This window comes from Podarcis erhardii (assembly GCF_964252035.2).
Source record: "Podarcis erhardii genome assembly, chromosome: 7".
Classification (NCBI taxonomy): domain Eukaryota; kingdom Metazoa; phylum Chordata; class Lepidosauria; order Squamata; family Lacertidae; genus Podarcis; species Podarcis erhardii.
The window spans coordinates 63,483,993-63,511,004 of NC_138511.1; the positions used below are offsets into that span (position 1 = coordinate 63,483,993).

A 27,012-nucleotide genomic window follows, 5' to 3' on the forward strand; every position below is an offset into this window, starting at 1 on the left:
AGCTTACCACCAGTTGTTTTTATTTCTCCAGGCCAGATGGGTATTGGCCATGCTGCACAGGTGAACAGCTCTGGGTACAGGGGAGAGAATTTTGCACTTAAACCTGCTGCAGGAACATCCCCTCACAAAGTGACTTTCCTGGGAAAGTCTTAGAAACCTGGAAACCTGAGTCTTAGACAGGCATGTAGTTCAGCCCCTTGAAGCAAATTGGGGCTATTCTTGTTTCCTATTGTAAAAGATACTGTTGCAAGTCTGTGACTCTTTACTTTGGCATCTTTGATTCCTTTTTGGAAACAACTTGAAGATGTTTTATGTCTAGTGAGCGGTGTGTAAATTGACTTAATAAATAAATACTAAGCTCACTTCTGTTTTGTGTATGTGACACACCTATTTCTTTCACCTGCAAGTGAGCTATGTGGGCAAGTGAACTCTTTCTGCTCTCAGAAGGGGGAAAATCTGTTGTTCCTCTTTCTACAGAAGTCAGCAAAAATCACTCCCTGCGCACTGTGTAAATCTCTGAGATCTTCAGCTGAGATGATTGAAAGCACAAATAATGTGGGGAAAACAGAGCTCTTTTGTTCTGTGAACTGCTTGTCAGCACACAGAGTTAAAATGGTCACATCTTCAGGTAAATGTTGTGTTGTCCTTTTCATATATACATTTTCTGAAAGCAAGAGACCTTAAAGCACATTAAATTTCTTACATTATTATTTTTCTGTTATGTTTGTTTTTCTCTCTGGCAGGTGTCCAGGTTCAGTGTAACAGCTGTAAGACCTCAGCCATCCCTCAGTATCACCTCGCTATGTCAGATGGCAGCATACGCAATTTTTGCAGCTATAGCTGCGTGGTGGCTTTTCAGGTATGTCCTGTTTTCCAGTTTAGTTACTCAATTGGCTTGTCAGATGTGCTAGTCTCATTCCCCTTCCTGGACTTGTGGCCATTGCCACATAGTCCCTCTCCTTTTGACCACTAGCTTCTCCATTGCTATGTTTCATCCTGATAAGAGTGCTAATACACTTAATAGACATAGCGCAGAGATGTGTCAGTTAAATTATAATAATCATAATAATTAATAATATAATATTTAACATAAGAATTGCTTGCTATGAAGGATCTTGGTTTCATAATATGCACACCTGCACACAAGCAGAGAGTAAGCTCTCAACTTGCACATATTTAACTTGTGCACGTTCAGTTTTATGCGCTTGGCATTAAAAAAAAAATTAGAAAGGGGGTGGGCATCTGGGGGGAAAACAACTGCATATTTAAAAACAATTTCAAATCCAACACGGATTCCAACTAGGGTAAAACTTCTCCACTTTGAAGGCTTGTTGAAAGCGGAAAAACTTCAACAGGTACCAAAAAGACAATGGAGATGGTATAACACTGGTATAACCTCTGTGATATAATGCAGACTTCTGTGTCTTCATTTGTTCTCCATGATTTTCTTTTCTGAGATCAGTTTCCCAAGAATTAAGAGTTCTGTTTTCCACAGATGGAGAACAATTAAAAGGAAAGAAAAGAAAAGCATGGAGACTTGGGATAGGTTGGCTGTGGGGCAGGGAATTGGGGTGGGGTGGTGTACCTCCAGAGATTAGCAGGCTGCTACTGCAATCCTTATTAAAATTGCTAGCTCCTCCCTGGAATTTTGAAAAGGTTAACCTATGCTAGGAACCCCTCAAACTTGGCAGAAAATCCTGTTGATGCAAGGTTTTTCCATCCCCTGTTGCTTTAACAGAACTTGTTCAACAAGCCTGCGGGAATGAACTCGTCAGTGGTGCCCTTGTCACAGGGCCAAGTGATTGTCAGTATCCCCTCAGGAGCCACGGTTTCAGCAGCGGGCAGCACTACCTCCACGGTTTCCCCCAGCTCGGTCAGCAGTTCAGCCGCAGCTGGTCTCCAGAGACTCGCCGCTCAGTCCCAGCAAGTTACCTTTGCCCGCACTGTCGTCAAACTCAAGTGTCAACACTGTAGCCGCCTGTTTGCAACCAAGCCTGAACTGCTCGATTACAGGGTAATTGGCACCTGCCAGTTGTTGTTGTTCACAGACCTCTTGAAGCTGGACACGTGGGTGCTCTAATTGTGGACCAGACGCCCAGTGACAGGCAAGGCTGTGTGTATTCCATGCTTAATAATAAGTTCTAAAATACACTGCGCCAAGGAAAGCTGACATTTGCATAGAAAATGCAAAGTGGGCTGACTTGCACTGTATCCCTTTTTGTATAATTTTTCGACGATTCTTTTTTGGGGCAGATTGATTCAGCCATGTCTTTGAATTCTGAGATTTCAGCAGACATTGACCACACACTTTTGAGCGTATCTTTACCTCCACAAGATGTAGGAAGTTGTTATTTTTCTTATATGAAACTAGATTTTCTGCATTTTTTTTGAATTTATGTTCACTACCAGCATTGGCACTTCAGGGGACTCTTGGCGCATTTTGATACTCCTCCCTGTCCCCCACTTTTGAAAAAATGGACTTTAAATGACAGCAGCAGCAGTAGTAACAGCTTCTCTATCACCAAGGTAGCCAAGAGAATGCCCATGCTTCCACCATAGTCACTAGAAAGATTTTTTCAATGTAGATTTTTTTAAATAAAAAAATTAAGCCTTTGTAGTTGATTTGACAGACTGCAATGATGACAGAGGCAGTGCCTTGCATTAAGATGTTGGTCCTGAGAGTGCTAGGCTCTGACAAGAAGACCCCCTTGGTTCTTAGAGCCCAGAAAAGGCAGAGTCATAGTGGTCACCAGCCAGGTTTCATGGCAGATGGATAGCAGTTTGGACCAATGAGGGACTCTTCTGAGTTCTGGGGCCTCAGCCAGGGCCCAGCTTAACTGACCACTGGTGTCAGGCCTGCCCACTATTCTACTCTAGGCTTTTCTCGCACTTCTGTGGGATGGTGGCTTTTTACTCAGCCCCGATTTGCATTTAATAGAATTGGGCAAATTTGCATTCCCACTGAAGAAGCATGAAGTGGCATGTCCTCTCCTGAAACAGCCAGGCATTGGAGGATTCAGTTTGACCAAAGTATTCTTGCTTAATTGCAGGGTAAAATGTTCCAGTTCTGTGGCAAGACCTGCTGCGATGAGTATAAGAAGATAAACTGTGTCATGTCGATGTGTGAATACTGCAAGATTGAGAAGATTATCAAAGAGACTGTGCGATTCTCAGGCATTGACAAGTCATTCTGTAGTGAAGGTAAGAAGGGATAGATCTGGAGTGTGTATTTCAAACTTCAGTCCCAAGGCATTTTGGTCCAAGACCTTGGAGCTTCCCATTGCCACAGGAACAGGGCTCTGTTGAGGATTTAGCAATCCTCAATTCCGAAATGTGAATTCGAGGTTACATTTTGGCAAGGGTTGTAAAACCACATGGTTTGGGATCTAAATTTATCCAATTCATTGAGGAGCTAGTTTGTTAATTACAAGGGCAAAATAACCTGTTGCTTATTTTTAAGTCAATATGTCACAAAGTAGTGTTTAGGCAGTAGCCATATGTTACTGCTTGTGGCTGCTTTGTTCACAAGGGATGTCTGTGCTGCCTGTTACTTGTGTATATTGTCCTACTTTGAGAACTGGAGTAGGGGGGGATCTTAATTGATTGCTGTTTGTTCTCTTGTGCTGTTCCAGGCTGCAAGCTGCTGTATAAGCACGACTTAGCCAAACGTTGGGGGAACCACTGTAAGATGTGCAGCTACTGTTTGCAGACATCTCCCAAGCTGGTTCAGAATCATTTTGGGGGCAAGGTGGAGGAGTTCTGTTCAGAAGACTGCATGTCAAAATTCACAGTTTTGTTTTATCAGGTAAGCTGCTCTGGAGTTCAAACATGTCTTAAAAATTAAAATTCTAGATAGATAGCAAGTCTCTTGTGTGAGATCTGTTGTACAGATGTACTGAGTTTGGATGTGGGGTTTCAGAGCTTGCTTCAGCCTTATTGGTGGGCCTCAAAGCAATCTTCAGTTCCTTAATTCCTTACATAAGCTGTTTAACATCAACATGAAGCTGCTGAGTGGAGTTATCCAAAGTTCTGGAGTACATTGTCAGCAATATGCTGGTGACACAAAAGCTCTACTCCTTTACACCTGCAGGGATGGCAGTGGATGTGCTGGACCGATGGTCTTGCCTTGGTAATGGACTGGATAAGAGCCAACAAACTGAAGCTCAATCCAGATAAGACTGCAGCACTGTTAGTGGGTGGTTTACTAGACGGGATAGATGGGAGGCTGCCTGCTCTTGATGGGGCTACGATCCCTCTGAAGTGGGTATGTAGCTTGGGGGTACTTCTGGATCCTTTGCTGTCACTTGAGGCTTAGGTGACCTCAGTGGCATGGAGTGGCATGTTACTTGTGTCAGCAGAATTGTTCACAGGATGCAAACCAACGATGATAAAAAGTCATTTAAGAAAAGCAGTCAGATGTGTGTGAACAATATTTTTTTTACTTTTTAAAAATAACAATATGCACATTGTACTCTCTTTTTCTCTTCTTCGTAGATGTCCAAATGTGACAGCTGCAAAAGGCAGGGCAAACTTGGCGAGTCCTTGAAATGGCGAGGGGAAATTAAGCATTTTTGCAACTTGCTTTGCATTTTGATGTTTTGCAATCAGCAGTGTGCATCAGATCCACCTCCACCTCCTCCACCGCCGCCACCCCCACCCCCACCCCCACCTCAGAACAATACAGGTAAAAGAAGGCCTGCTGCTATTATGGATGCCAGGGAAGCTGTAGGGACATCAGCTACAGGCAAATCCCATATCAATGAGTGTAGCATGCCTAGGGGTGCTTCTTTTGTGTTTCTTTCAACTGAACAGCAGACTGGACATGAATCTAGCTGGACTAGGCTGGTGATAGGAACAGATTGCAACCAATACTCCTCCAGTGAAGGAGAATCCATCACCTCCCAAGGGAGACTTTTCCACTGTTGAACAGCTTTTACTGTCAGAAAGTTCTTCCTGATGTTTAGTTGGCATCTCCTTTCTTGTAACTTAAAACCATTGGTTTGGGTCCTCTGGAGCAGGAGAAAACAAACTTGCTCCATCTTCCATTTGACAGCCCTTTATATATTTGAAGGTGGCCATCACCTCTCATCTCAGTCTCCTCTTTACCAGGCTAAACATGCCCAATTCCCTTAACCATTCCTTATGAAGCTTGGTTTCCAGACCTTTGATCGTCTTGGTAACCCTTCTCTGCACATGTTCCAGCTTGTCCATACAGTGGTGCCTCGCAAGACGAAATTAATTCGTTTCGCGAGTTGCTTCGTCTTGCGATTTTTTTCGTCTTGCGGAGCGCGGATTCCCCGGGTATTAACGGCTTTAAGAAAAAGGAAGCAAACTCACAAGACGTTTTCGTCTTGCGAAGCAAGCCCATAGGGCAATTCGTCTTGCGAAGCACCTCGAAAAACGGAAAACCCTTTCGTCTAGCGAGTTTTTCGTCTTGCGAGGCATTCGTCTTGCGGGGCACCACTGTATCTTTCTTAAATTGTGGTTCCCAGAACTGGACACAGTACTCCAGGTGTGGTCTAAAAAGCAGGACTATTACTTCCCTTGATTGGGACAGTATGCTATTTCTAGGCAGGTGTGTGTAGGATTGCAGCCATAATGGTATTTTGTATTCTTCTGAACAAAAAGGAGACTTACATCCTGGATAAAATCATCCAGTCCTGGCATAAAGTCATATCTGCTCAAAGTTCCTTTTTCCCCAACTCAAGTCACTATTTTAGTTTTCAAAGCTATAAAGATAACAGGGTTTGCCTGATAAACATTTTAATTGACTTTTCACTCAGAAACGGAGCCCACAAGGAAATGTGCTTAGCAGGCTGCCATTAATTCAAGATAAAAGGTGTTTGACTATCACTACGTCTACAATTTAATTAACATTCTATTGTGTGTTATTTTGTGACCAGACAAAACAAGCTAATTTAAAAAAATGCTCAAGTACGCACAGTGATATAGTTCAAATAGGTCTAAATTGGGAAGGTCACTGACAATTAGCAACAATGAGATTTCATTTCTAACTATGTTCATTGCCAGTATGATAGAGTGGGTAAAGTATAGTTAAGGGGTGCAAATGTACGTATGACCTAACTGCTGCATCTGCAGAGAAATAGAGTGATTGACGTATAAATATTGTCTACTTGTGCCGTTCACATTACACTACTTCAACTCATTCTGCTTCCTCTACCTAGCAAATCTTTCCATGGCACCAACGTCCTCGGTGGGGCCTCCTCCGTCTCTCAGGAAGGATTCTACTCCAGTTATAGCAAACGTGGTGTCCCTGGCCAGTGCTCCTGCTGCCCAGCCCACAGCCAATTCCAATAATGTTTTGCAAGGTAAGCCAGCGATAAATACACTTCCTGGTGTGTGTGTCTCTCTCACACATACACATCTATGCAAATTTACATTTTGTTGTTGTGGAAAGCAACAAGCATGGCCCTAAGAAAGTTCCTTAATGCCCCCTTTTTGTAATCCCCAGAAACTAGAACTAGTCATGATATTCTGAAGAGCGGCAAACAAATTTCCTGCTTTCCCTTCCCCTTTAACAGGTGCAGTTCCTACTGTGACAGCAAAAATTATTGGAGATGTAAGTTTTTCAAGAAAATTTCTGGGACATCTAGTAAAGTATTTATTTATATATTTCACACACACACTGCTCAAAGTCTTTGGGCACTTTTGCACTGTATGTAGAGGGGGAGGTCTAGAGGCAGTGGAAGTGAAAGAAGTGGCGGCTTAGTGGGCTGGTAACTAGGACTAGCTGATCTTAGCATGACATTTACGAAAGGCAGCAAAGAGTTATTGTACCTCATTTTCTGCCCTGAACCAGGCAAGTACTCAGACGGATGCTTTGAAGCTTCCTCCTTCCCAGCCTCCCCGACTTCTCAAGAACAAAGCCTTACTGTGCAAGCCTATAACACAGACCAAGGCCACCTCTTGCAAGCCTCATACGCAACACAAGGAATGCCAGACAGGTATGTGATACAGAAATGGCATGTTCTGAGAGGGAGACAGAGACAGAGAGATGTGAATGTAAAAACTTGTGTAAGCACTTCTTGTTGCGACCAGCTAAAATATCACGAAGTAGTGAGCAAGTAGGGGAGCGTATTGGATGCAGCTGTGGAAGATGAAAAAGTTCCATTCAGCAATGGTTTTAAAAACAGACCTTCAATACCATATTGCAGTGTATAGTACCCAGGGGAGTATTTCTGTTCAAGGCATTAGTCAGCCTAGAACTGGAGCCTTCTTTTGCACTAAAGGTTCCAGGGAGAAAGAAGCAATGATATATTTCCCTTTGGAAATGTAAAAACAAGTAGTTATTTGGATTTCTCTCAGTGGATTCTCTGAATTTCTACCAGTGCTGGAACATTGCAAGCCAGAGAGCAGAAGTTAAGAGAAACACCATGGTCCTTACATTAGGAAAGTAGTATCTTAATTTTAGAGGCCCAATTAGGTGGCATTGCCCAGTGCGTGGAGGGCATATCTTCCTCTATAGGCAAAGACACCCACCATTAGTGTTAAATGGTCTTCTGTATCCCATGTATACATTTTTTATGTATGATACAGCTGTCTTCTGTATGTGTGAATAAGTGTAGTAGAGAACAGGGCAGCCCCAGCAATCAAACCCATAATGAATTTTGACTCACATCTTCCACCTTTGTTTATGGCAACCCATGAACAAGTGAAAATTCCAGCACAGAGTCAAGCTGGCTTTCAGAGGAAAGCTTTCAGCCTTGGCCAACTTAGTACCCTCTAGATGTTTTGAACTACAGCTTGCATTACAACCATGCTGCCTTGGACTGATGGGAGTTTTAGTCCAAAACGTCTGATGGACACTAGGTTGACAAAGGCTGGCCTGGTCATCTGCTGTGTTCCCTGGCTTGGAATAATCACGTAAGAATGGCATGGACAGAAGAGTCCCAGAGAACATATGTGGATGCATCCACATAGAAAGGGGTGGTGTGTTAGGAGCAGCAGTTGTGGTTAGCAAAGAAAAGTTAACAGCTTGTTGAGAGAGATGAATGAACAGCTGGCTTCTCTTCTCCAAGGATCATGCCTTTTATTTTTAACATAACAGAAGAAGAAGAAGAAGTTCCACCCAAAATAATCATGGTGCCTGTTCCTGTACCAGTGTTTGTGCCAGTTCCTCTCCACCTCTTCACCCAATACACACCAGTTCCGCTGGGAATGCCAATACCCGTAAGTGATGTGTTTGGCACCTTGGCTTTCAGACAGTGGCTTTGAAGGTTGAGCTCATTGGGTCAGCTTGTGGCCAGCCTGGACAATGCCGAATGTCTCAGCATGAGTGTCTGTGGTGGGGCTGAAGTAAGCCCCACATCCAGTGCAAATCAGTTCATTGCACTCATGATCTGGGGAGAGCTCAGTGGGAGAGACGCCTACCTGAAAGCTTGGAAAGCTACTGCCAGTCAGTGTAGACAGTAGAGGACAAATGGTCTTGACTCTGTATTAGGCAGCTTCCTAATCTAACACCAAAAGCGTCATTTGTGTTAAGTGATGCTATGTACTCCAGCAAAAGAGCATCAGAATTGTCTTGCTGGATCAGGCCAGGGTTTCCATAGTTGAAGGAATCCCAGCAACCAAGAGGCACTAAGCGGTGCTCTAGAAATTGGTGAGTGGTTTGTTGGTGCACTGTGAATTACCTTCTGCCCACCTTTTCTTTAGAGGCCTGAGAGGTGGAAAATAAACCATGGCCTCCACCTAGTAGGGATCATGGGATAGGCCTTGCTTACACCCAGTTAGTGGCTGGCTCTTAACTGAAGCCAGCAGTTTAAAAAGGTTTACCTTTGCTTGATAACCCATCAGAGACAGGATTCTCTTGCGATGGCAAGGACCTTGTTTGAGGAGACTCAAGTTGGGCAATTACAGATTTGAAAGCTGGTAGGATGCAAAGGGAGTTGCATGTATTTGTTACTGATACACATCACCCAGAGAATATTTCTCTAGCTTGCCCTCCTCCCCATGGAGCCTTCTTCTTTGTGTGTGTTCTACCCACAAAATATTGTTGTGTGTTCCCTGCTATAGGATCTTTTCATCTGCACAAATCAAACCTCTCCCCCACCCCCAGGTTCCAGTTCCTATGTTGGTTCCATCTGCCCCGGAGAATACTGGCAAGGCAATAGAAACCATTCCAGACATCAAGGAGAAGAGCTCCGCCAACGCATTTGAGGCAGATCTCCTCCAGATGGCAGAAATGATCGCAGAGGATGAGAAGGATAAAGAACACTCTAGAGGAGGTGCAAGGCTTTTTTTTTTTTAAAGGGAAACTGAGGGGCTGGTGAATGGGGGTGGGAGAAAGAGAGGAGGGGAGAGTGACTGCAGTGGAGGGGTTGGGGAGGGAACCTTCCTGGGGAAGTTGTATTTATACACCCAGATTTTTATTTCATAGGCTTATTCTGGACTGTGTTAGGTTTTCCGTTGGATTCTATCAGAAGGGTTCTGTATAAATCTCCCAAAGAGAAGGCCACATTGAAATGGAGTGATCTACCCCCTTCCAGTTTTGCGAATTGAAGCAATTATGCCACTAAACAGTTTTCAACAACTCACATATTCTAGGGGAATCTGGAGTCGAGGCTGTTGAAGTGGGGGAAGGAGAAGGACAAAAATAGCTTTATGGGAGGGAGGGGTGGGTAGGAGCTGTTCTCCCTCATGAAGTTTTACATGCCTACCAGTAGCCCATTTAAGTAAACTGCCTGGAAATAATGTATGAAAGCTGCTTTATAAATGTTTTAAATAAAGGAAATTAGGCAAGATTAGGCATCCTGACTGACACTCAGTCCTGAACAGGCTTGAGCTCAGTGTTAGAACACCTGCTTTGCATGCGGAAAGTCCAGGTTCAGTTCACACTACCTCCAGCTATAAAGGTCAGGAGGACTTTTGTCTGTCTGAGATCCTGGGAAGCTATTGCTATTTAAAGTTGGCAGTTGTGGGATAGGTGTACTAGTGGTCTGTCTTAGTACATGGTAGTTGCATATGGAGTCAATGTTTTCGGTGGTTGGTGCTTTTGGTCTGGCAATGTTGGTATACCTGTATTTTTTCCTTCACTTGTTTCAGGCTCTCAAACATCTGAGCATGAGCTGTTCCTCGACCCTAAGATATTTGAAAAAGGTTGGTGCTTACTTGCTCCACTTAGCAAATACACTCACATCTACTGTATAATTTTGGAAAGTAGCTTGTTCACTATGTGAACAGGTATCGTAACCAAATTTTGCATGACGGATCCTGAGATTGAGGAGCAGCCTTCTGTCTATGTTTGGATATAATTGGATACTATTTTGAATCAAAATGGCAGACTGAACCTATTGAAAACACACTGATTTGAAGCATTGATTTCAAAACTGCACTGATTATATATGCATGCCCAGTATGAGACCCCCCTCCACTCATACCTTACTTGGGGAGTGAGCATGTAAAAGCGCATCAGCTTTTATATTGTTTCTCTGCATAGTTAGCAGACATGACCCACAGGACAGAACCAGATCTAATCTAAATTTGTTCTTAAGTTGCAGCTGGGTAAATATTTGGTTGAACATTTGGGAGACACTTTGAAAGCAGAGCACAATGAAAAGAAATACCATGGGGCAAAGGTGGCTTCTCCCTTGCTTGAGGTCTTCAAGCAGAGACTGGACAGCCACCTGTTTGAGATCCTCTAGGTGTCAGTTTCCCTACATTGAGCCATGGGGGTGGACTATGCTTCCCTTTTGACTCTTGCAAAATTCTGTGGCTCTTGCTTGCCAAAGGCAGCCGCCTTGAATGTCCTAATAGGCTGTTCTCTGTCTCTGCCTGCTGGGCTTCTCTTCCTGAGCACCACCTGTCTCTCTCCCCTCTCAATTACAGATCAAGGCAGCACATACAGTGGCGACTTAGAGTCCGAAGCAGTGTCGACCCCTCATAGCTGGGAGGAGGAGCTGAACCACTATGCCTTACGCTCAAATACGGTGCCTGAGCCTGAGCCCGAGCCGAGGCAATTCTCCAAAGGAGAGCTGGAGCAGGACCTGGAGGCTGATTTCCCTTCAGGTTTGTCAGCCACAGAAGAGAAGGCTCTTGGGTGTGGAATGTGCTATGGGCCCTTTGCCCCCATGCTGCTGGTAACTTTTTAACCCTCGCCCTCTGTTCTGGGAGCAGCCTGCTATCCCGGGAGGCACCAGTTGGCAGCACAGCTCTTGCTGCTGCAACTTTCCCACTAAATCTCTGCTTTTGTTTAAAAACTAGACTCCTTTGACCCAATCAGCAAAGGGCTGGGTCTTCACTCACGTGCGCGAGCGAGGCGGAGACACAGAGACGGTTTTCCACAGCCAAAAAGGAGGGTAAGGAGTGCCGTTGCTTTTCTTGCTGCTTATTTGTTACAAGCCTACGACATTTTGGGGTGAGGTATTCAGGGTGAAGGGCCTTCCTCCATTTCCCCAGGCTTCTTGACTCTCTCCTACCCCACCCCAAAGTTTCCCTTCCTCATTTGCCCCTTCTCAAAGAAAAGCCCCTAGTTGAGGTCAGGAGTGTGGAGATCGCATATGTCTCTTTAGTTTCTCGTCCACAAAACTGTGTCTCAATTGAGAGCAGGAACAGGAAACAGGTAATGCAACTTCTGATGCATTTGCTCCCCCATCCCCAGTCATGTGGTTCTTGGTCACCTTCTCCCTTCCAGGGGAGGATTTAAGGACAGTGGCAGGCCAGGATCTTCATTCCCCAAACATAATCAAGTTCCATAGACATTGATTTCATCAGCATATGTTGAGGAGGAGAAACGATGCTCCTGATTTGGCCATTCTTGCCAATCCTGAATATAGATGGCTTACCGGAGGTGTGTTTGGTCCAGAAACCATTTACCTCCCTCTGTGACTAAGCAAAGCAATGCCTTTGTTGGGCCCTTGCACACACTTTGGTTTTCCTTCAGGGGAGGAAGAAGTCCATAGTAGCTGTGGAGCCCCGGATGCTTGTGCAGAGCTCATACCCAGGCTGTTCCGTTTCCGGGATGAGTCTCAAGTATATGTATGGGGTGAACGCCTGGAAGAACTGGGTCCAGTGGAAAAACACACAGGAAGAGCAAGGAGACCTCAAATTTGGAGGTAATGCTTTTTAAAGTAAGAATTAATACTTTTCTTTATGCTTCATTGAACCATGGAGGTTGAAGAGCTGAACTGGGTCTTTCAGCAGAGTAATCCTGGAAGGATGGGATGGGTGGATCAGATCTCATTGTATGTATTGCATGGTCCTGGAAGTGTGCCAGACATGGCTTTTAACACACTGCTCCTTAAATGCACTACTTGGAAACAAGCCCTATTGATTTAAATGGAATCTGCTCAGTTGCAATGAATTAATTGGGTATTGGAGATTTGGGATTCCAGGATACAGGTTCATAGGCTCAACAAGAATGCCTATGCAGAATACTCTGGGTCTTTGTTTGGGTGAGATTGTTATGTTCCCAAACCTGAGACCTAAGTTTAATTCACACAAGCTACCAGCAGGCCACCTCCAAATTTTCTCCTGTTCCAGGTTCCTCTGAAACCCACCATTTGAAGTGAAATAGATTTCCTCAGACTCTCCCTCTGATGTCAGTACATGTCATCAGCAGTGATCATGCATATGATTTTATTTGCATTGAATTCATTCCCCCCTTTATTGCACAGCTAGTGCATAGCTGCTGTAGCTAATTAAAAGCTGTACTACTGCACATCCCACAATAAGGGTCAGATAGCTACACCCCTCAAATATCTGGGTTTAAAAAAAAAATCATTTACAGAGAGTGGGAGGCAGATTTCCCATCAAGATTCCCATTCTAAAAAGCAAGTTTGAAAGTGTGTAGGCAGTTATTGGTTAAAATATTTGGCACTTTCAGGATTTGAAGCATTTCATATAGATTATCATGACAACAGTCCTCTAAGATAGGCCCCATATTGCAGAAGGGGGAGGTATTTGAATCAACAGCTCTTTTTTTGGTTCATTTAATTATTGGAAAAGTAGTCCTCTTTCCCTTTTAGACTGCCAACTTACTGTTCAGGAGCTTGGGAAACAAGAAAGGGAATTCCTTAATTGCTTATGAGTGGACAGTGCCCTCAATTACTCTGCTGGAGTTGAGTATTCAAATATTTCTGCTTGTGAAAGAGGCTGATGTTCTTTTGGTGCTTTTCTTCCTCGTAGTTCGACCTGTGAAGCTCAAAGAGGACATCCTTTCTTGTTCTTTTTCGGAGCTGAGCTTTGGCTTATGCCAGTTTATCCAGGAGGTACGACGACCAAATGGTGAGAAGTATGACCCTGACAGCATCTTATACCTGTGCCTTGGAATTCAGCAGGTAATTGTCCTTCTGGCGTTATATTTCTTAATTTATTTGTTCTTTTAAGGAGTGACCAGCAAAAAGAATTGTTTATTGAGCCTAGGCAGATTTGCTCATGCTACACCAGTCCTTTGTCAACGTCACACATTGCCAGCCTGTTACCAGGTTTAATTCAAGCTGTTGTCTTTAACCCTTTTAAAGACCTAAATTTATGGGACCAAAATATCTTAGGTTCTGCCTCTTCTCTTTCTGAGAACTTCAACCTACATCTGAGGATCTTCACTCTCATCTGATAGATGTGTGGTGGGTGGGCTTCTTCGATGTCACCGAGTTTGTGGAATGGTCTCAGAAGAGAGGCACACATGGTCCCTTCACTGCCTGTTTCTGGGCATGCTTTCAAAACATTTTGATTTCAGTAGGCATTTTCTTATTTTCTTTAGTTCTGGCTCAGTACATTTCTAAATTGATTGCTTCTTTGAAATCATTCCCATTGTTTTACAGCTTGATTTGTTTTGTTGCTGTGATTTAAGCTCTTGTGAGCTGCCCTGAGTATATATAGTTATAGGTGGTTGGGATATAAATTATAAGAAGAAATGATAGTACGACTCTGAGTAAGACAATTCACATTTATTATCGTAGCATCATTCTCCTGAGGTTGTGGTGCCAATAGTTCTTTCTGAGAGTTGCAGGCATGCTGTGGATTTATTTAATTGAACTTGCAGCACACTCCTTTTCAAGAACTCAGGGAAATAGTGTGCTAATAATTCTACCAAACCCCCTTTGCACCAAAGCCAGCTTGAATGAAAACATCTTACAGCACTTCTGGAAGCTGTCCAACCTCAAGCTTTGACCAGTCTCCCGGGATAGATAAAGTTGGGGGACAGTCCCTAAAACTGCCCTTCTGTACACATATATAGATACCTGATGTGTCAAATTAATGTTGCATGTAAGAGAGCATTGTGGGATGGTCTTCAAGAGTTGTGGTGGAATTTAGGGCTGGAGGTGGTATCATAAGTCTGCAAGAACAGTCCCATTTTCCGGCTGTTGCCCAAAGCCAGCCAGTCTGGAGAAGAGAATCACCTCCAAGAATACAGAACCCAACTCCAAAAAATGTTAGGAGGATGGAACTGAATCAGCAGGCTGTGTCTGCACCTTTCTATGTAAACCTCCCAAGTTTTCTGTCATCGTTTTTCTTCTCTTGCAGTACCTATTTGAGAATGGTAGAATAGATAACATTTTTACCGAGCCCTACTCCAGGTTTATGATCGAACTTACAAAACTGTTGAAAATCTGGGAGCCTACAACGCTTCCAAATGGTAAGGAGGTTACTTGTTTTGTCTGTAATGTCATGTGGGCATGTATCGGAAGGGAGAACATAGACTCCAGAGAGGGAGATGGTGGCTTCTAATAAATGAGGGGTGGTCTGTCTTTAGCCTTATATTGTATTTTTTCTTTCTTTTTCACTACAGTCCCTCTGATTCACGGTCACATTCTGTATTTATAAGGCAAGAATGCCAACTTGGCATCTCTTAAAACAATTAAACCAAAACTGTTTCCATATGAACATGCCTCTTTTCTCCTTTTTCCTTTTTTAAGAGCACCTCTTGAGGGCTGCTTAGGCTGCCCCTGCCTTCAGAGGTGCAGAAATGCTCTTATTTGTGCCCATGCTCTTATTTGTGGCACACCCTCATTTCAGGAACATTCACATGGTACCACCTTTGTTATCTTTTTCTATATTTTGCCCACCAGAGCGTTTGATGGATCATAGATCATTTGCCTGTGTGACTGTTGGCTGCTGGTTTTTGGCTTTTCCTGTTTGTTGTGGCCTCTGTGCATGTGTGGTTTCTGAGCCTGCACAGAGCAGAATGTAACAATGGAAACATTATTAAAGAAGCAGAGAGTTGAAAATAGAAGAGGCTGTGTGTTCTTAGAAGCCAGAAGGCTTATTCATACCCCTCTCAGAGGAAGAGCAGAACCAAAGTTCCTACATGCGCCACTGCTGTGGCAGTCTGTTGGGAGCAGGTGGGAAAGCAGGAGCTATGCCCCTTGAGCATACACTGGGGGGCAGGGGCTTCCCTCTAAAATCTACCTGTTCTGCTCTAGAGCAGTCTCCTCCAACCTTGTGTTCTCTCAAGGTTTTGGACTACAACTCCCATCAGGCCTAGCCAGTGCATGGGGCAAGTACTCCAAGAACTCTGGTGCTCAGCATGTTGGGGAAGGCTGCACTGCTGCCCGGCTCTCGCTGCAGCAACTTCCTTTAGCCCAGCATTTTGGTGCAAGAGTCCCAGGAGGCGCTTGGTGGTTCACTGGCCACTGGTAAACGACTGACCAGGTTGTGTCCCCCCTGATCATCTAATCTCCAGGTTACATGTTCTCAAGAATCGAAGAGGAGCACTTATGGGAGTGTAAGCAGCTGGGTGCCTATTCCCCCATCGTCCTCCTGAACACGCTGCTTTTCTTCAACACCAAATACTTCCAGCTCAAGAATGTCAGCGAGCACATGAAGTTGTCCTTTGCCCACGTCATGCGACGCACCCGGACCCTGAAGTACAACACCAAGCTGACTTATTTACGCTTCTTTCCTCCTTTCCAAAAGCAGGAGGTAGAATCAGGTGGGTGAGCTGTTGTGGACATTCTTTTCCTGCAGCGCATGGCTTGACTTCCTTGGGTTACCGGGTGTTGCACACAGGCGCGTTGAAATTCTGTACAAGCACAACAATTTACAGAATCCCAGCTTACCGTATTTTTCACTCTATAGGACGCACTTTTTCCCTTCTAAAAAGTAAGGGGAAATGTGTGTGCGTCTTATGGAGCGAATGCAGGCTGCGTGGCTAAGCCCAAAGCCAGAAAACGGAGACGGAGCACTGCGCAGCGCTCCGTCTCGCTGTTCTAGCTTGGGGATGGTTGCGCAAAGCCTCCGCAGGACAGCGGGGTGAAGGCACCCCGCTGCCCTGCGGAGGCTTCAAAGGCTGTCCCCGAAGCCAGAACAGCAAGAGGCTATCCCAGAAGCCAGATCCCTCTTGCTGTTCTGGGGTACAGAATTTTTTTCTTCTTGTTTCCTCCCCTCCAAACTAGTTGCGTCTTATCGTCCAGTGCGTCCTATAGAGCGAAAAATACGGTACTCCTTTTAAAACGTTGGCCACTTACAAAGGCGACCCTGCATGGAAGAGTAACGAAAGCAATTGCTACTCCTAATAAGTTTTCTGTGCCAAAAACTAATGATTTTGTTCTTGTGCCATTGCCCTCTTTCCTCCCTCCTCCCTCCCTGCTCCATCTCTAGATAAATTAGTAGGGAAAAGAAAACGCCACGAGGGCGAAGATGTCCCAACAGTGGTGGAAATGGTCGAGAACACTGACAACCCCTTGAGGTGCCCAGTTCGTCTCTATGAATTCTACTTGTCCAAGTGGTGAGTGATGCTGCCTTTCTTTCCTGCCTTCCCTCTCTTTCCTCCTCCAGCAAATCAGTGCTCAGAGGCTCCCCTTGCAGCGAGAGAGTTTGGAGTTGGTTACAAAGAAATGGACCAATTCCCATCATGTATCTCTGCAAATTCAAGCCTTCTCTTGCAGGAACTCAACTGCAAACACAGCTGAATCAGTAAGTGGGAGGGGAGCAGGTGCACCCTAATACTACATCTTGCCCTGATCCCAGTCAGCTGCACAGGTCAGAGAACCTGTTCCTTTGTGTTTCTACGTTAGTTTTTAATGGAGGCCCTTGGAGGACAAATTGAACTCTTGGCCAGTAACCCTAGGCTGTAGCTTCTCTTCTTTTGAACTCCATCACACTATTGGCCATTTCTCCTTTTGATACCTAATGCAGAGAATCTGAGCTGTGAATCAAGAAGGCATCCATCTCTGCTCACCCTATTATTATTATTATTATTATTATTATTATTATTTATTATTATTTATACCCCGCCCATCTGGCTGGGTTTCCCCAGCCACTCTGGGCAGCTTCCAACAAAATATTAAAATACAATGGTCTGTTAAACATTAAAAGCTTCCCTAAACAGGGCTGCCTTCAGATGCTTCAGGTAAATGCTTCAGGTATCCTTTGGCAAGCGATCTCATAGGGTCAGCCCTTCCCCCCGCTGCATCTGCTGTGAAGGGATCAGAAAACCCTGATCAGATATCATCTGTGTGCATTCATGCTGAGCTGTGCACATGTACAGGTGGTCATAAGGATGACTTTATTTATCTATTCATTCAGCCATTCATTCTCCGCCTATCTGGCTGGGTTTCCTGAATAAATTCAGGGTGTCAATCTCTGCATTCATTTGTATGTGTATTGACTGCACACCCATTCTGTGGTGTGAATTCATGAAGGCAAAATAGCTGCATTTCTGTGCACTAAGTTGTCTTCTGAACATGAAAGAAGATGATGTAGAAATGTGTCTACCATCCTAGCCTTGTTGATCATGGGCATTTTGCAGTATCCCTTTCGTCCCTATTTCCTACCACACCCCCACTTTGATTAGAGTAGTTTGGGATTCCACCTCATAACCTACTTGCATCAGCCTGGATGTGTGAAGAAATAAAATGCAAAGAACAGCACTGAAAATTGCCAAAGAAGCACACAGCTAAGCATTAACTTTACACATGTTCTACATTACATATGAACTGGGCTAATACTGACTTGCTTTGCAAGCCCTTTGGGAGGATTTCTGAGGTAATAATATGGGAAGCATTTGAGACATTCCCCAAAGCGTAATATAATGGAAGGCCTTGCATGCACTGGCTGTGTAGGGAAGGAGAAATAGATACTTTATACCCTTTAAAATCTGCTAATTTCATTGGCTGCCCTCCCATCCTTGCATCACTTCCTGTTGTCCTTCCCACTCCTAGCTTCTGCGTTCAGTCATACTTTGTTGCCTAGCTTTCTGCCCCAAATTCTTCCTTGAACCTGTGTTTTCTGTGGACTGTCTCAGTGCTGCCTTCTTACATGAGCCTCTGTTCCCACAGTTCTGAAAGCGTGAAGCAGAGAAGTGATGTCTTTTACCTCCAGCCAGAGCGTTCGTGTGTCCCCAATAGCCCCATGTGGTATTCCACTATGCCAATAGATCCTGGGACTTTGGACATCATGTTGACGCGTATCCTTATGGTAAGGGAGGTGCACGAAGAACTTGCCAAAGTCAAACCAGAGGACTCTGACCCTGAGCTTTCAGACTAAAGTTGGGCAAAGGGGGGCATTATCTCTTTTGGGGTTTGTTTTTGTTTCTTTCCCTTTCCAATACATCTTGCAAAAGCACCAAACTGTGAACGCATCCATCCTTTGGAAGACTTCCTCCGTCACATCACACAAACCGTCAGGAGGAGCAGCACGAGCTGTGACAGAGTGCAAATAAGAATCAAAGGACAGAAAACAGCCCAAAGCGCAAGAAAACGGAGGGCTCAGTGGCTGCATTTGATCCTGAAAACGCTTTCTTAAGATGAGCTTGATGCTTGTCCCACCTCCTCCCCTCCTCAAAACAAAGTGGTGCTTGTATCAATTGTTACCCGTTAAGGATTTTTTTTTCCTTAGAGGGAATCCTGTTGTGTACGTCCTTTCCTTCTAACCATGGAAGCAAAGAAAGCTAGATTAAACCCCTGGGTGCTTTTGCAATGTAGCTGCTGCCCACAGCTGTGTGGGGTTTTCCTAACAATTACTGTAGGATGCGAAGCAGAACGTAGTAAGGTGGAAACCAATGGAAATTCTGTCTGTAAGATAAACACACCCATTTTCCATCATTGTTCTCCCCCCACTTTTTTATTCTTTTTTTTTTCAAGAGAGGGAAAAAGAAAACACCTCAAATTGGATGTTCAAAGAGACAGTTTCAGCCAGAAGCTGGGGCAAAGGACTCAGCTTAGTGGGGTGCTGTGAAATTCCCTCCCTTTTGAAACTGGGTCTGTTGCATCCCTCACTGAGCAGCAGAGTAAAGCTGATCATCCTTTCAGATCACTATGTTGAGACAGGAAATGCCTGTGTGTGTGTGTGTGTGTGTGTGTGTGTGTGTGTGTAGGCACTCCCAACTACAACAAACAGGGTTGACACAGGAACACGCACACCCCACACTGGACCATTATACTGGTATCAAATGCCAAGGTACACAGCATCGGTTCTGGAGGAATTGTGCTCCCTGTTCTGTTCCTCCCTTTTCATTTTTTCTCCAACCCATCTCAGTGGCAGCTTCTCCACTTCTTTGTCTCCCTTCTGTGATAAATTTTTTTTTTGTATACCTCCTGGAGGGGTGAGGGTTTGTGGGCCTCGCAATTTTATTTTATTTTAATTATCGCACCCTTAAAAAAAGGAGCCCAGCTACAAAATGATACTTGGGTGATCCTTCGGTGAAAAAGGACATGAGGCCCAAATTTAGAAGAGAACTTCTGGTATCCTGACTGTTAGGCTTTTACTACCACCACCCCGGTCAAAATCCTTCCACATGATAAAAAATGCAGGGTGCTTATCCAAAGGTCAAATGCATTTCACCAATCCCCTTCTCATGTGTTAGACTGTATTTTCTCAGTCTTGCAGTTCAGTTGGAAGGCCAACCTATTTTTTAAAAACAGAAAATAGTATGTTTTTATTGGCAGTTTTGTCCAGCCACCACCTTCCTTTTTTAAAAAAGAAATCCTCTAGTTGAAAACCTCTCCAGGGTTGAACACCTTGTGTGTGTGTATGTGTGTGTTTGAGTTATTATTTTTAACAGTATCAAAGGTAACAACAAAATAAGATCAGAAAGTAGTCCTCTTTTGCCGTTGTGTACTTGATAGTCCTGTCCCCTGCCTGTAATGAAGTTCACTAGTGTATTTTTGAAATACGGAAAAATGTGTGAAATAGGGTTTTTTTTAAAAAAAAAAAAATCACCTACCCCTCCCCCCAATTTCTGTATAATTCTGATTTTATCTCTCTCTTCCCCATCCCACAATGTTTTTGTTGCTTCTGAACAGAAATCCCATGTTTCACTGTATAGCCTGAGGTAAAAATTTGGAGAGTGGAAGGGAGGAAAAGTTGTTACTGGGTTGTGACCTTTTTCCAGTAAACTTTCCACAGTTTGAAGTACATGAATTTTTCTAAGTGTTTAAAACGCTAATTTCCCCCCAATTCCTCCACCCGCCCATCCCTTTTTACCCCTTGTAGCTGTATGAATAAGTAGTTGAATAGCAGATACACTGTTACGGATTACAACATCAAAATATGTTTTTCTGGAACTTAAAAAAATAATAAAAGTCCCTCACATTTTTTTTTTAAAAAAAGATGAGAGCTTTTTTTGTTTTGTTTTGTTAACAAACAGGTACAATCAATTTACTGTGTGGCTATAAAAAAAAAAGAAATGTTTTTTAAAAGTGGTGTCTTGGTTGCATGTAAATTGTCCTCCTATGAGTCTATAATTGAGAAGCCCACAGTAGGTGGGAAGACCCTCAGACATGCAGCTATATCTGTCTGTCAGACTGTTTTGTGTTCTCCTTAGAAATTTGTGTGGATTTCTTTGTTTTTTCTGTTCCTGCAGGGAATAAGCAGCAAGGGAATATATCCAAACCATCTTGTTGAATTTTTAAAAAATCTTTCCCCAGTTTTTCCCCTTGGTAGAACTTAACACAAAGGTTCCCCTAGAATAAAACAGTATATTTGTATACGATGGATGAGTTTTAAGTTTTCTTTCTGCCTCTGAAGTTCCCCAGAGGAATTTTTGTTTCTTACTCTTAAGGAAAACATAGGGCCCTCCTTGAAGTTCGGCTACTGGAGCTGTGGGGACTCTGGACCTCTTAAGAGCTACGGCCCTGTCTCTGTTCAGGCAGAAGCTTCAGGAGGAAGAGACAATGAGATCTGTCTACAGATGGGAGAAAGGCTTTGGTAGCTCTTTGGATATTTTTTTTTTTCAGTTAAAAAGGGCCACGTTTGCTAGTAGTAAACTTGGGGGGCAGACAAAATGTGGGGTCAGAGACAGATATAGTAGCGCAGCAGCCGTGACACTGCTTTTGTGCAGCAGGCCACACTCCAGCCTTGCAGGAACACGGTTTTTACAGTCATTCACAAACCCATATACACAAGAGGCATTATCGCTGTTCATTCTAGCCAGGCAAAAGCACGTGAGAGCATAGAGCAGGGCTCACAAGAGACTGCAAGGTCCCATGTACCATATGAATATGCTCATTCATAACTGGTGAGCTTTAAGAAGCCAGCAAGTTGGTGTGGGGAGCTGCTGAAGTCCTCTCAGAGAGAGTAGGCAGGAGCCCAAGTCTGACAGTCCCCTTCTCATCCTGTAATCGCAGACTTGAAGGGGACTGAATTTTCTCAAGACACCTACAAAACCAACAGCAGACAAAACTCCTCCAAGCTGCCTTTTTGGAAAACAGTTAAGTTAAAAGCCTGCTTTGTGTTTGGGAGCACAAAGGAGGGCTCTGCTTACTGCACAGCAGGCAAAATGCTGTTGGGAATGTAATAGGGCCCCAACTTATACTCTCTTCAACAGTGCGGTTTTTGTTAATACTCCGCAAAACCTCATTGGTTTCTGCCCATCAAGGGTGGGTGAGAATAGTCACTGTGTACTTCAGCAATTATGAACTTCCTTAATGCATTGAAAGCAATCCATACACTGGTATAAATGAAGGTTTTATTAAAACAGTTGAATACAGTAACCAAGATGAGCTAAAAAGGTTTTCCAGAAGAGGACACTGACTAGACTTGACTGTAGGTGGTAACACTCGTGCAGCTCTTATTCTGTGATACTGAGCACTCAAGGTGGTCCATATAGTAGACATTACTGACATCATGAAGGCAACAACCAATTAAGACCATGAGTAAATAGGTATCTAGTGACATGTTTTTGGTTGGCAGTGTCAAATTGTTATTTAAATTTGGCTGTCCCTCAAGGGACGTTAAAGACCTGATTATACTAAATAATTGCACCGGGCGAGAGCTAGCGGATGCAATGGAGGCCGAGAAGTAAGACTTCTTAGCAGCCTTCACCGCCATCTCGTAGGTTTTCATAAAAGCCCTATAAGATGTTCTTGAGGCTCTGTCACGGGCACCCCGCCATACTCGCTCTAGCCATCTGAGGTCCCGCTTCATTTTCCGGAGCTCCTCGGTAAACCAGGGAGCCCGGTTTCTGCGGGGTCGCAGAGGGCGCTTCAGTGCGATCTCATCGATTGCTGCCAGGAGCTGGATATTCCAGCCCTCGACAAGCTCAGTCAATGAGTCGCCAGGGGGAGCAAGGTCCTGCAAGGCTTGGCGGAATCTATCAGGGTCCATCAGCCTCTGCGGGCGAGCCGAAATCAGCTCACCACCTAAGCAGGGTGGGGGTGGAAAGTCAATCCTGGCTTTCAGAGCGTAGTGATCAGACCATGGCACCTTCATCGAAGGAGACATGATCACGTCTATACCTACGCCAAAGATCAAATCCAGCGTGTGGCCTGCTTGATGTGTGGGGCCCGAAACAAACTGGGAGAGCCCTGGTGTTGTAGGCTAAAAGCTCCCGATGCCTAGTCTAGGGGCAAACCGGTAGGGGCTTGCCAGGATTTTGGACAGGCGTCTTTCCCAGCTGAATCCACGAGACTGTAGATTGAATGTGGAACCCACCACTGAGCCCTTCCCCATAGCTTGGAATACCTGCCTGTTTTTGAGCACCTCACACTCGGAGCAAGATGCCCCCCAGGACCAACACAGTACACATGGACAAACTACAGAGCAGATAGGAGGATGCCGTGACCCTCAAGAGGCTGTTGGGACCCAACTCTCAACAGCTCCCTCCAGCATGGCAATTAGACAGGAATCTGGGAATTGAAGTCTAGCACCATCTGCAGGGCTGCAGTTGGCTCCCCATCCCTGTGATAAAGCAAGTTACCATGGAGAAGGGTTTGAGGAGGCGGAGAATAGCAAACTGTCTCTGACCCACTCAAGCCACAAAATAAAAATTACAAGCGTGGGCAGCAAAATCCTTAAAAGGAAACATCTGCTGCATTTTTAGCTGGAGGAAGGAATTTAAAAAGGAGAACTCACTTTGTTCACAGTCTTTAATCTCCTTTCTACTAAGTGTGACAAAATTTAGTAGTCCCCAAGAGGGAGCTGGAAACATGCACAAGGCAGCATCAAGTGTACAGGCACCAACCAACTCTTGGAGATGGCAGCATCTATCTCTAGAAAGTAACTCAAAGCAAGCCTAGAAAGGATGAGTTACTTTTAATTACAAATCAAGAGATAGGACTATTCAGCGGCCTCTCACTTCAGTGACCTGGATAAGGATGCAAGAACCAAAATGGATTGAGTCAGGATGCCTAATCTGTGGCCTTCCCATTACTCCTGAAAAGAACTGGCCCTACTGGCTGGGACTCATGAGAGGAACCATCCCTGCATTTCACACTAGAACCTTGCTCCAAAATACATTTGCTCCCAAGTAAGTCACACTGGTTTCCAATTCATGTTTAGGATTATTCTTTTAAGGTTGCTGTCTCCAGCTGCTACTCAAAATGCAAACCCTTTTTTTGTCCGCTTGGAAAACAGACAGAAGCCCATTTCATCCAGATGTTGAACCCAAACTTGTAGAACTGTTACCATTGCAGCTTTTCTCCAAAGCATTTGGGCATTTCCAGGTATCAATTAGATCTCAAGGTCTAAAACCACCGTGGAAGGGAGAGGAGGTGAGAGCTCATTTGAAGAGCTCAGCTGGTGCTCCAAACAAGCAATGCAGAGAAATGGGACCATCCAGAACCATCAATGCTGAAACAATCTCGCATTCAGCACTCCATCAAGAGTTTCAGCCGGCAGGCAATGCAAACAGGATGTGGCCTACTGGGGAAATTGCGTCCCTCGCCCTGACTAGGGGTAAAAAAGAGGGGAGTGGGAAAATATCTTTGAAACCATCCTCTTCGCTTCTCTAACAGTAACAAGAACCTTGAATACTGAGCTCCAAAGAAAGCCAGCTCACAAGGCTGTTTGCAGGACAAACAGGATTCCAGCTTCCCCATCCCAACCTCTCCCGCCTGCAGATGCTCTCTGCTCTGCGCTCTATTAAGTAGGGTTGACATATGTCTGCAATTTCCTGGACACAGAGGGATTTGGCCATCGAAAACAGTGCCCGGGTGGAATATCGCTAAAATGTCCAGGAAAATCCGGACGTATGGTAACCCATGTCGGAAGTGTAGATTTTTGGCAAATTTCCTAAAAATAGCTCAAAACCGTAATTTGTTTTTTGAGATTTTGGCAACCCTGTATTAAGTCCCCAGGAGGGGACGGCAGGGCCAGCGACAGACAGCAGCCTCTGCCAATTGCAACAGGTGTGGAAGGGAGGCTCTCCCCTCACCCACGCTGCATGCACACAATTCCCCCCCCCCCCATTTCTCAGGTTTTGATTCCTCCGGAAGGTGTGGAAAAAAAGGTGAAACTTCAGCGGTTTCTTCTCTTTAGGTATTTCTTTGTAAGGATCCTGCTGGCTCTCTGCCAGGCTCTCGGGCAAGTGGCAGCTCCCTCTCTAGCAAGCTTCTGATGGGTTTTTAGTCAGTTGGTGGTTGTCTCGGTTTTCTTGTGCTGCTTATTGTTAGGTTTGTGGTTCGTGTGTCTAATGCAATTTATTTACTGTACGTTGCCTTACGCTTGAGAACGGAGAACGGAACCATTGTCCTCCAGTGCATTGCATTATTATACATTGTTCCACAGGAATTAATGGCAGGTCAGTTATAGAAGAGAAAATAAGGTGGGGATGGGGATGCACTGGGGTTGCTTGCTGGTCAGCCCAGCCATTGAGAGATTTCCTCTGCATAGCACCATTCTGGACTCGGATTCTTGACCAAACTTTGGAGGAGATAAGACTAGTATCTTTTTGTATTTTTAGTACTCTCCGCCCCCACAGAAAACTCCAGAAAAGTTCCACTTCCTTCTCCTCTTCATCTTCAAGTGGTACTGTTCAGGAAAAGTCACTTGATTCTGGTAACTGTCTAAACTGACCACCAGAGCATCAAAATTACTAAGGCTGTGTGCATACTATTCCATCTGCTTCTCTCTACCTGTCTCCAGGGTCTGAATTGCTCCATCGCCCTGGGATGGAGAACATGGCTACTGTCCCATAGCTCCAAACCACTGTAAACTGTAGGAGTAAACTGTTCTGGAGGTGGCATGAGGTTGCTTACTGTCCCAGTCCTTCCAGCGGGTAAACCCAGCACAGCCTGCAAACATTCAGCCCAAAGAAGAGATGCCACCTGCCATTTCTCCATTTTATTGTCCACAAAAGGTTGTTCAGATGCATAATACTGTCACAATGACTCTGAGCGAAACACAGCCCCAGCCATCGCACGCACAAAACACATACACACACAGAAACAGCAGCACCCAAAAAAAGCACAGTGTGTAGGACAACGGCAGTTGTTGAGTGGCTAATGGTGCACGCACACACACACACACACACACACACCTGCAGGTATTCTGGCTGGGACCAATAGTGAGAGTTTAAATTAGAAATCTAGACGCTTTCCATTGGCTGTAACAGGCAGACACACACACACACACACACACATACTCACACTCTTGCACACAGACCCCAACCGTGTACAAGGGATCCAATCTCCCCTGCCATGACTCAGCCCACATTTAAAAAAAGTAACCCACCAAAGGCATCTCCCATGAATACATGTTTTGGGGCAGCGATACCACAGAGGTAACTGCTTGCGTAATCCCATGCTAACACTGAAGTTTATGTACATTATTAACATCCTTTGTACCCAGCCAGTTAAATAACTATGTGATTATATCGTCTGGGGTGAGCTATGGGTTGAGGGTCAGTCTGATAAGGTGCATATTAAAAAAATAATCATAATCATAAAATGAGAACAGTAAGAGAAAAGAGAAGAGTCCGTGGGGCTGGGCCGCCCCCAGCCTGGCTCCTGACACCTCCTCGATCCTTGCAGGTTGGGGAGCCTTGGGCTGATCTTCTGGTTAGAGCTAGCCTGGAGTTGGCACCTTGTTTGCACCCATCCTTTGGGGTGGGGGAGGGTGGCGTCGCTGCTTTACAGAACCTCTGCAGGAGAGAAAAAAGTTAAAAAGGGATCAGAGAGACTTGGAAGAGCTGCAGAGGATCTTCTAGCCTGCCTCCTGCCTCCAAAAAAGAATCGGCCAAAACCAGCTGCTGAGCTCCTGCCATTTAGGAACTGATTATGGCTTTTCACAAGCACCAAGAAGCCTTGGCTTCTGGAATCAGTGTAACGGGCAATGCTGCGGTAGGTGGACCATGTTTACCACTAGGCCAGCTTCAACGGTTATGTGCTAATTCACAAAGCCCTGAACAACTTGGGCCCATAGGACCTTAAGGACCGTTTGATCCCAATAAAAGTTCACATCCTCTGCACTGACTTCCAGATCATTTGCCTGCCTGCCACTGCCTCTATTTAGGGCATTTGTTGGGCCAGTTTTTTGGCATATGAAGCATGCCCTTTAACTTGCTTAAAGCTCCTGAACTTTGCAGGACAAAGAAGGGGCAGCCCCTCACCTGTGATCTGTGGGGGCTTTGCTACTGCCTTGCTGAGGAAGGGCTCCTTGTTGGCAAAAGGCAGGATGGGCTCGCCAGCCATGCTCAGCCCGGGGCTCACGGGGTGCTCCCGCCCGCTGGGCTCCTTGGGGGAGGAAAAGCCGTTCTCGTGCTTGCTGGGCTGCAGGCCGTTCACCAGGGACAGGGCAGGAGCCACAGGACAGCTGCAACCAAAAGAGAGGGGAGGGTGTCAAATGGAGATGCGGCAAACAAAGGCCCGTCTCAAAGAGGGAAGAAAGAAAGAAAGG

General features: G+C 44.9%; 2 protein-coding genes across 23 annotated transcripts in view; one reads left to right on the top strand and one right to left on the bottom strand.

Moving 5' to 3' along the window:
• ZMYM4 (zinc finger MYM-type containing 4) overlaps positions 1–20,497 on the top strand; it is a 50,698-nt gene extending 30,201 nt beyond the window's left edge. For all 9 annotated transcript variants that reach the window (XM_081871641.1, XM_081871642.1, XM_081871645.1 and 6 more), the window contains 20 exons: positions 478–628; positions 744–859; positions 1,739–2,014; positions 3,051–3,201; positions 3,633–3,805; positions 4,495–4,684; positions 6,186–6,329; positions 6,543–6,580; positions 6,821–6,965; positions 8,069–8,190; positions 9,077–9,245; positions 10,063–10,116; positions 10,846–11,025; positions 11,221–11,315; positions 11,900–12,071; positions 13,144–13,295; positions 14,482–14,593; positions 15,641–15,889; positions 16,558–16,684; positions 18,237–20,497. In XM_081871641.1, the coding sequence (XP_081727767.1) occupies positions 478–628; positions 744–859; positions 1,739–2,014; positions 3,051–3,201; positions 3,633–3,805; positions 4,495–4,684; positions 6,186–6,329; positions 6,543–6,580; positions 6,821–6,965; positions 8,069–8,190; positions 9,077–9,245; positions 10,063–10,116; positions 10,846–11,025; positions 11,221–11,315; positions 11,900–12,071; positions 13,144–13,295; positions 14,482–14,593; positions 15,641–15,889; positions 16,558–16,684; positions 18,237–18,444 (3,024 nt within the window). In that variant the 3' untranslated portion in view covers positions 18,445–20,497. The remainder of the gene's footprint in view (positions 1–477; positions 629–743; positions 860–1,738; positions 2,015–3,050; positions 3,202–3,632; positions 3,806–4,494; positions 4,685–6,185; positions 6,330–6,542; positions 6,581–6,820; positions 6,966–8,068; positions 8,191–9,076; positions 9,246–10,062; positions 10,117–10,845; positions 11,026–11,220; positions 11,316–11,899; positions 12,072–13,143; positions 13,296–14,481; positions 14,594–15,640; positions 15,890–16,557; positions 16,685–18,236) is intronic.
• Positions 20,498–25,443: 4,946 nt separating this feature from the next.
• Positions 25,444–27,012, bottom strand: part of MAP7D1 (MAP7 domain containing 1) — a 62,047-nt gene continuing 60,478 nt past the window's right edge. For all 14 annotated transcript variants that reach the window (XM_081871673.1, XM_081871665.1, XM_081871663.1 and 11 more), the window contains 2 exons: positions 26,726–26,928; positions 25,444–26,257 (listed from right to left, as the gene is read on the bottom strand). In XM_081871673.1, coding sequence (XP_081727799.1) covers positions 26,247–26,257; positions 26,726–26,928 — 214 coding nt within the window. In that variant the 3' untranslated portion in view covers positions 25,444–26,246. The remainder of the gene's footprint in view (positions 26,258–26,725; positions 26,929–27,012) is intronic.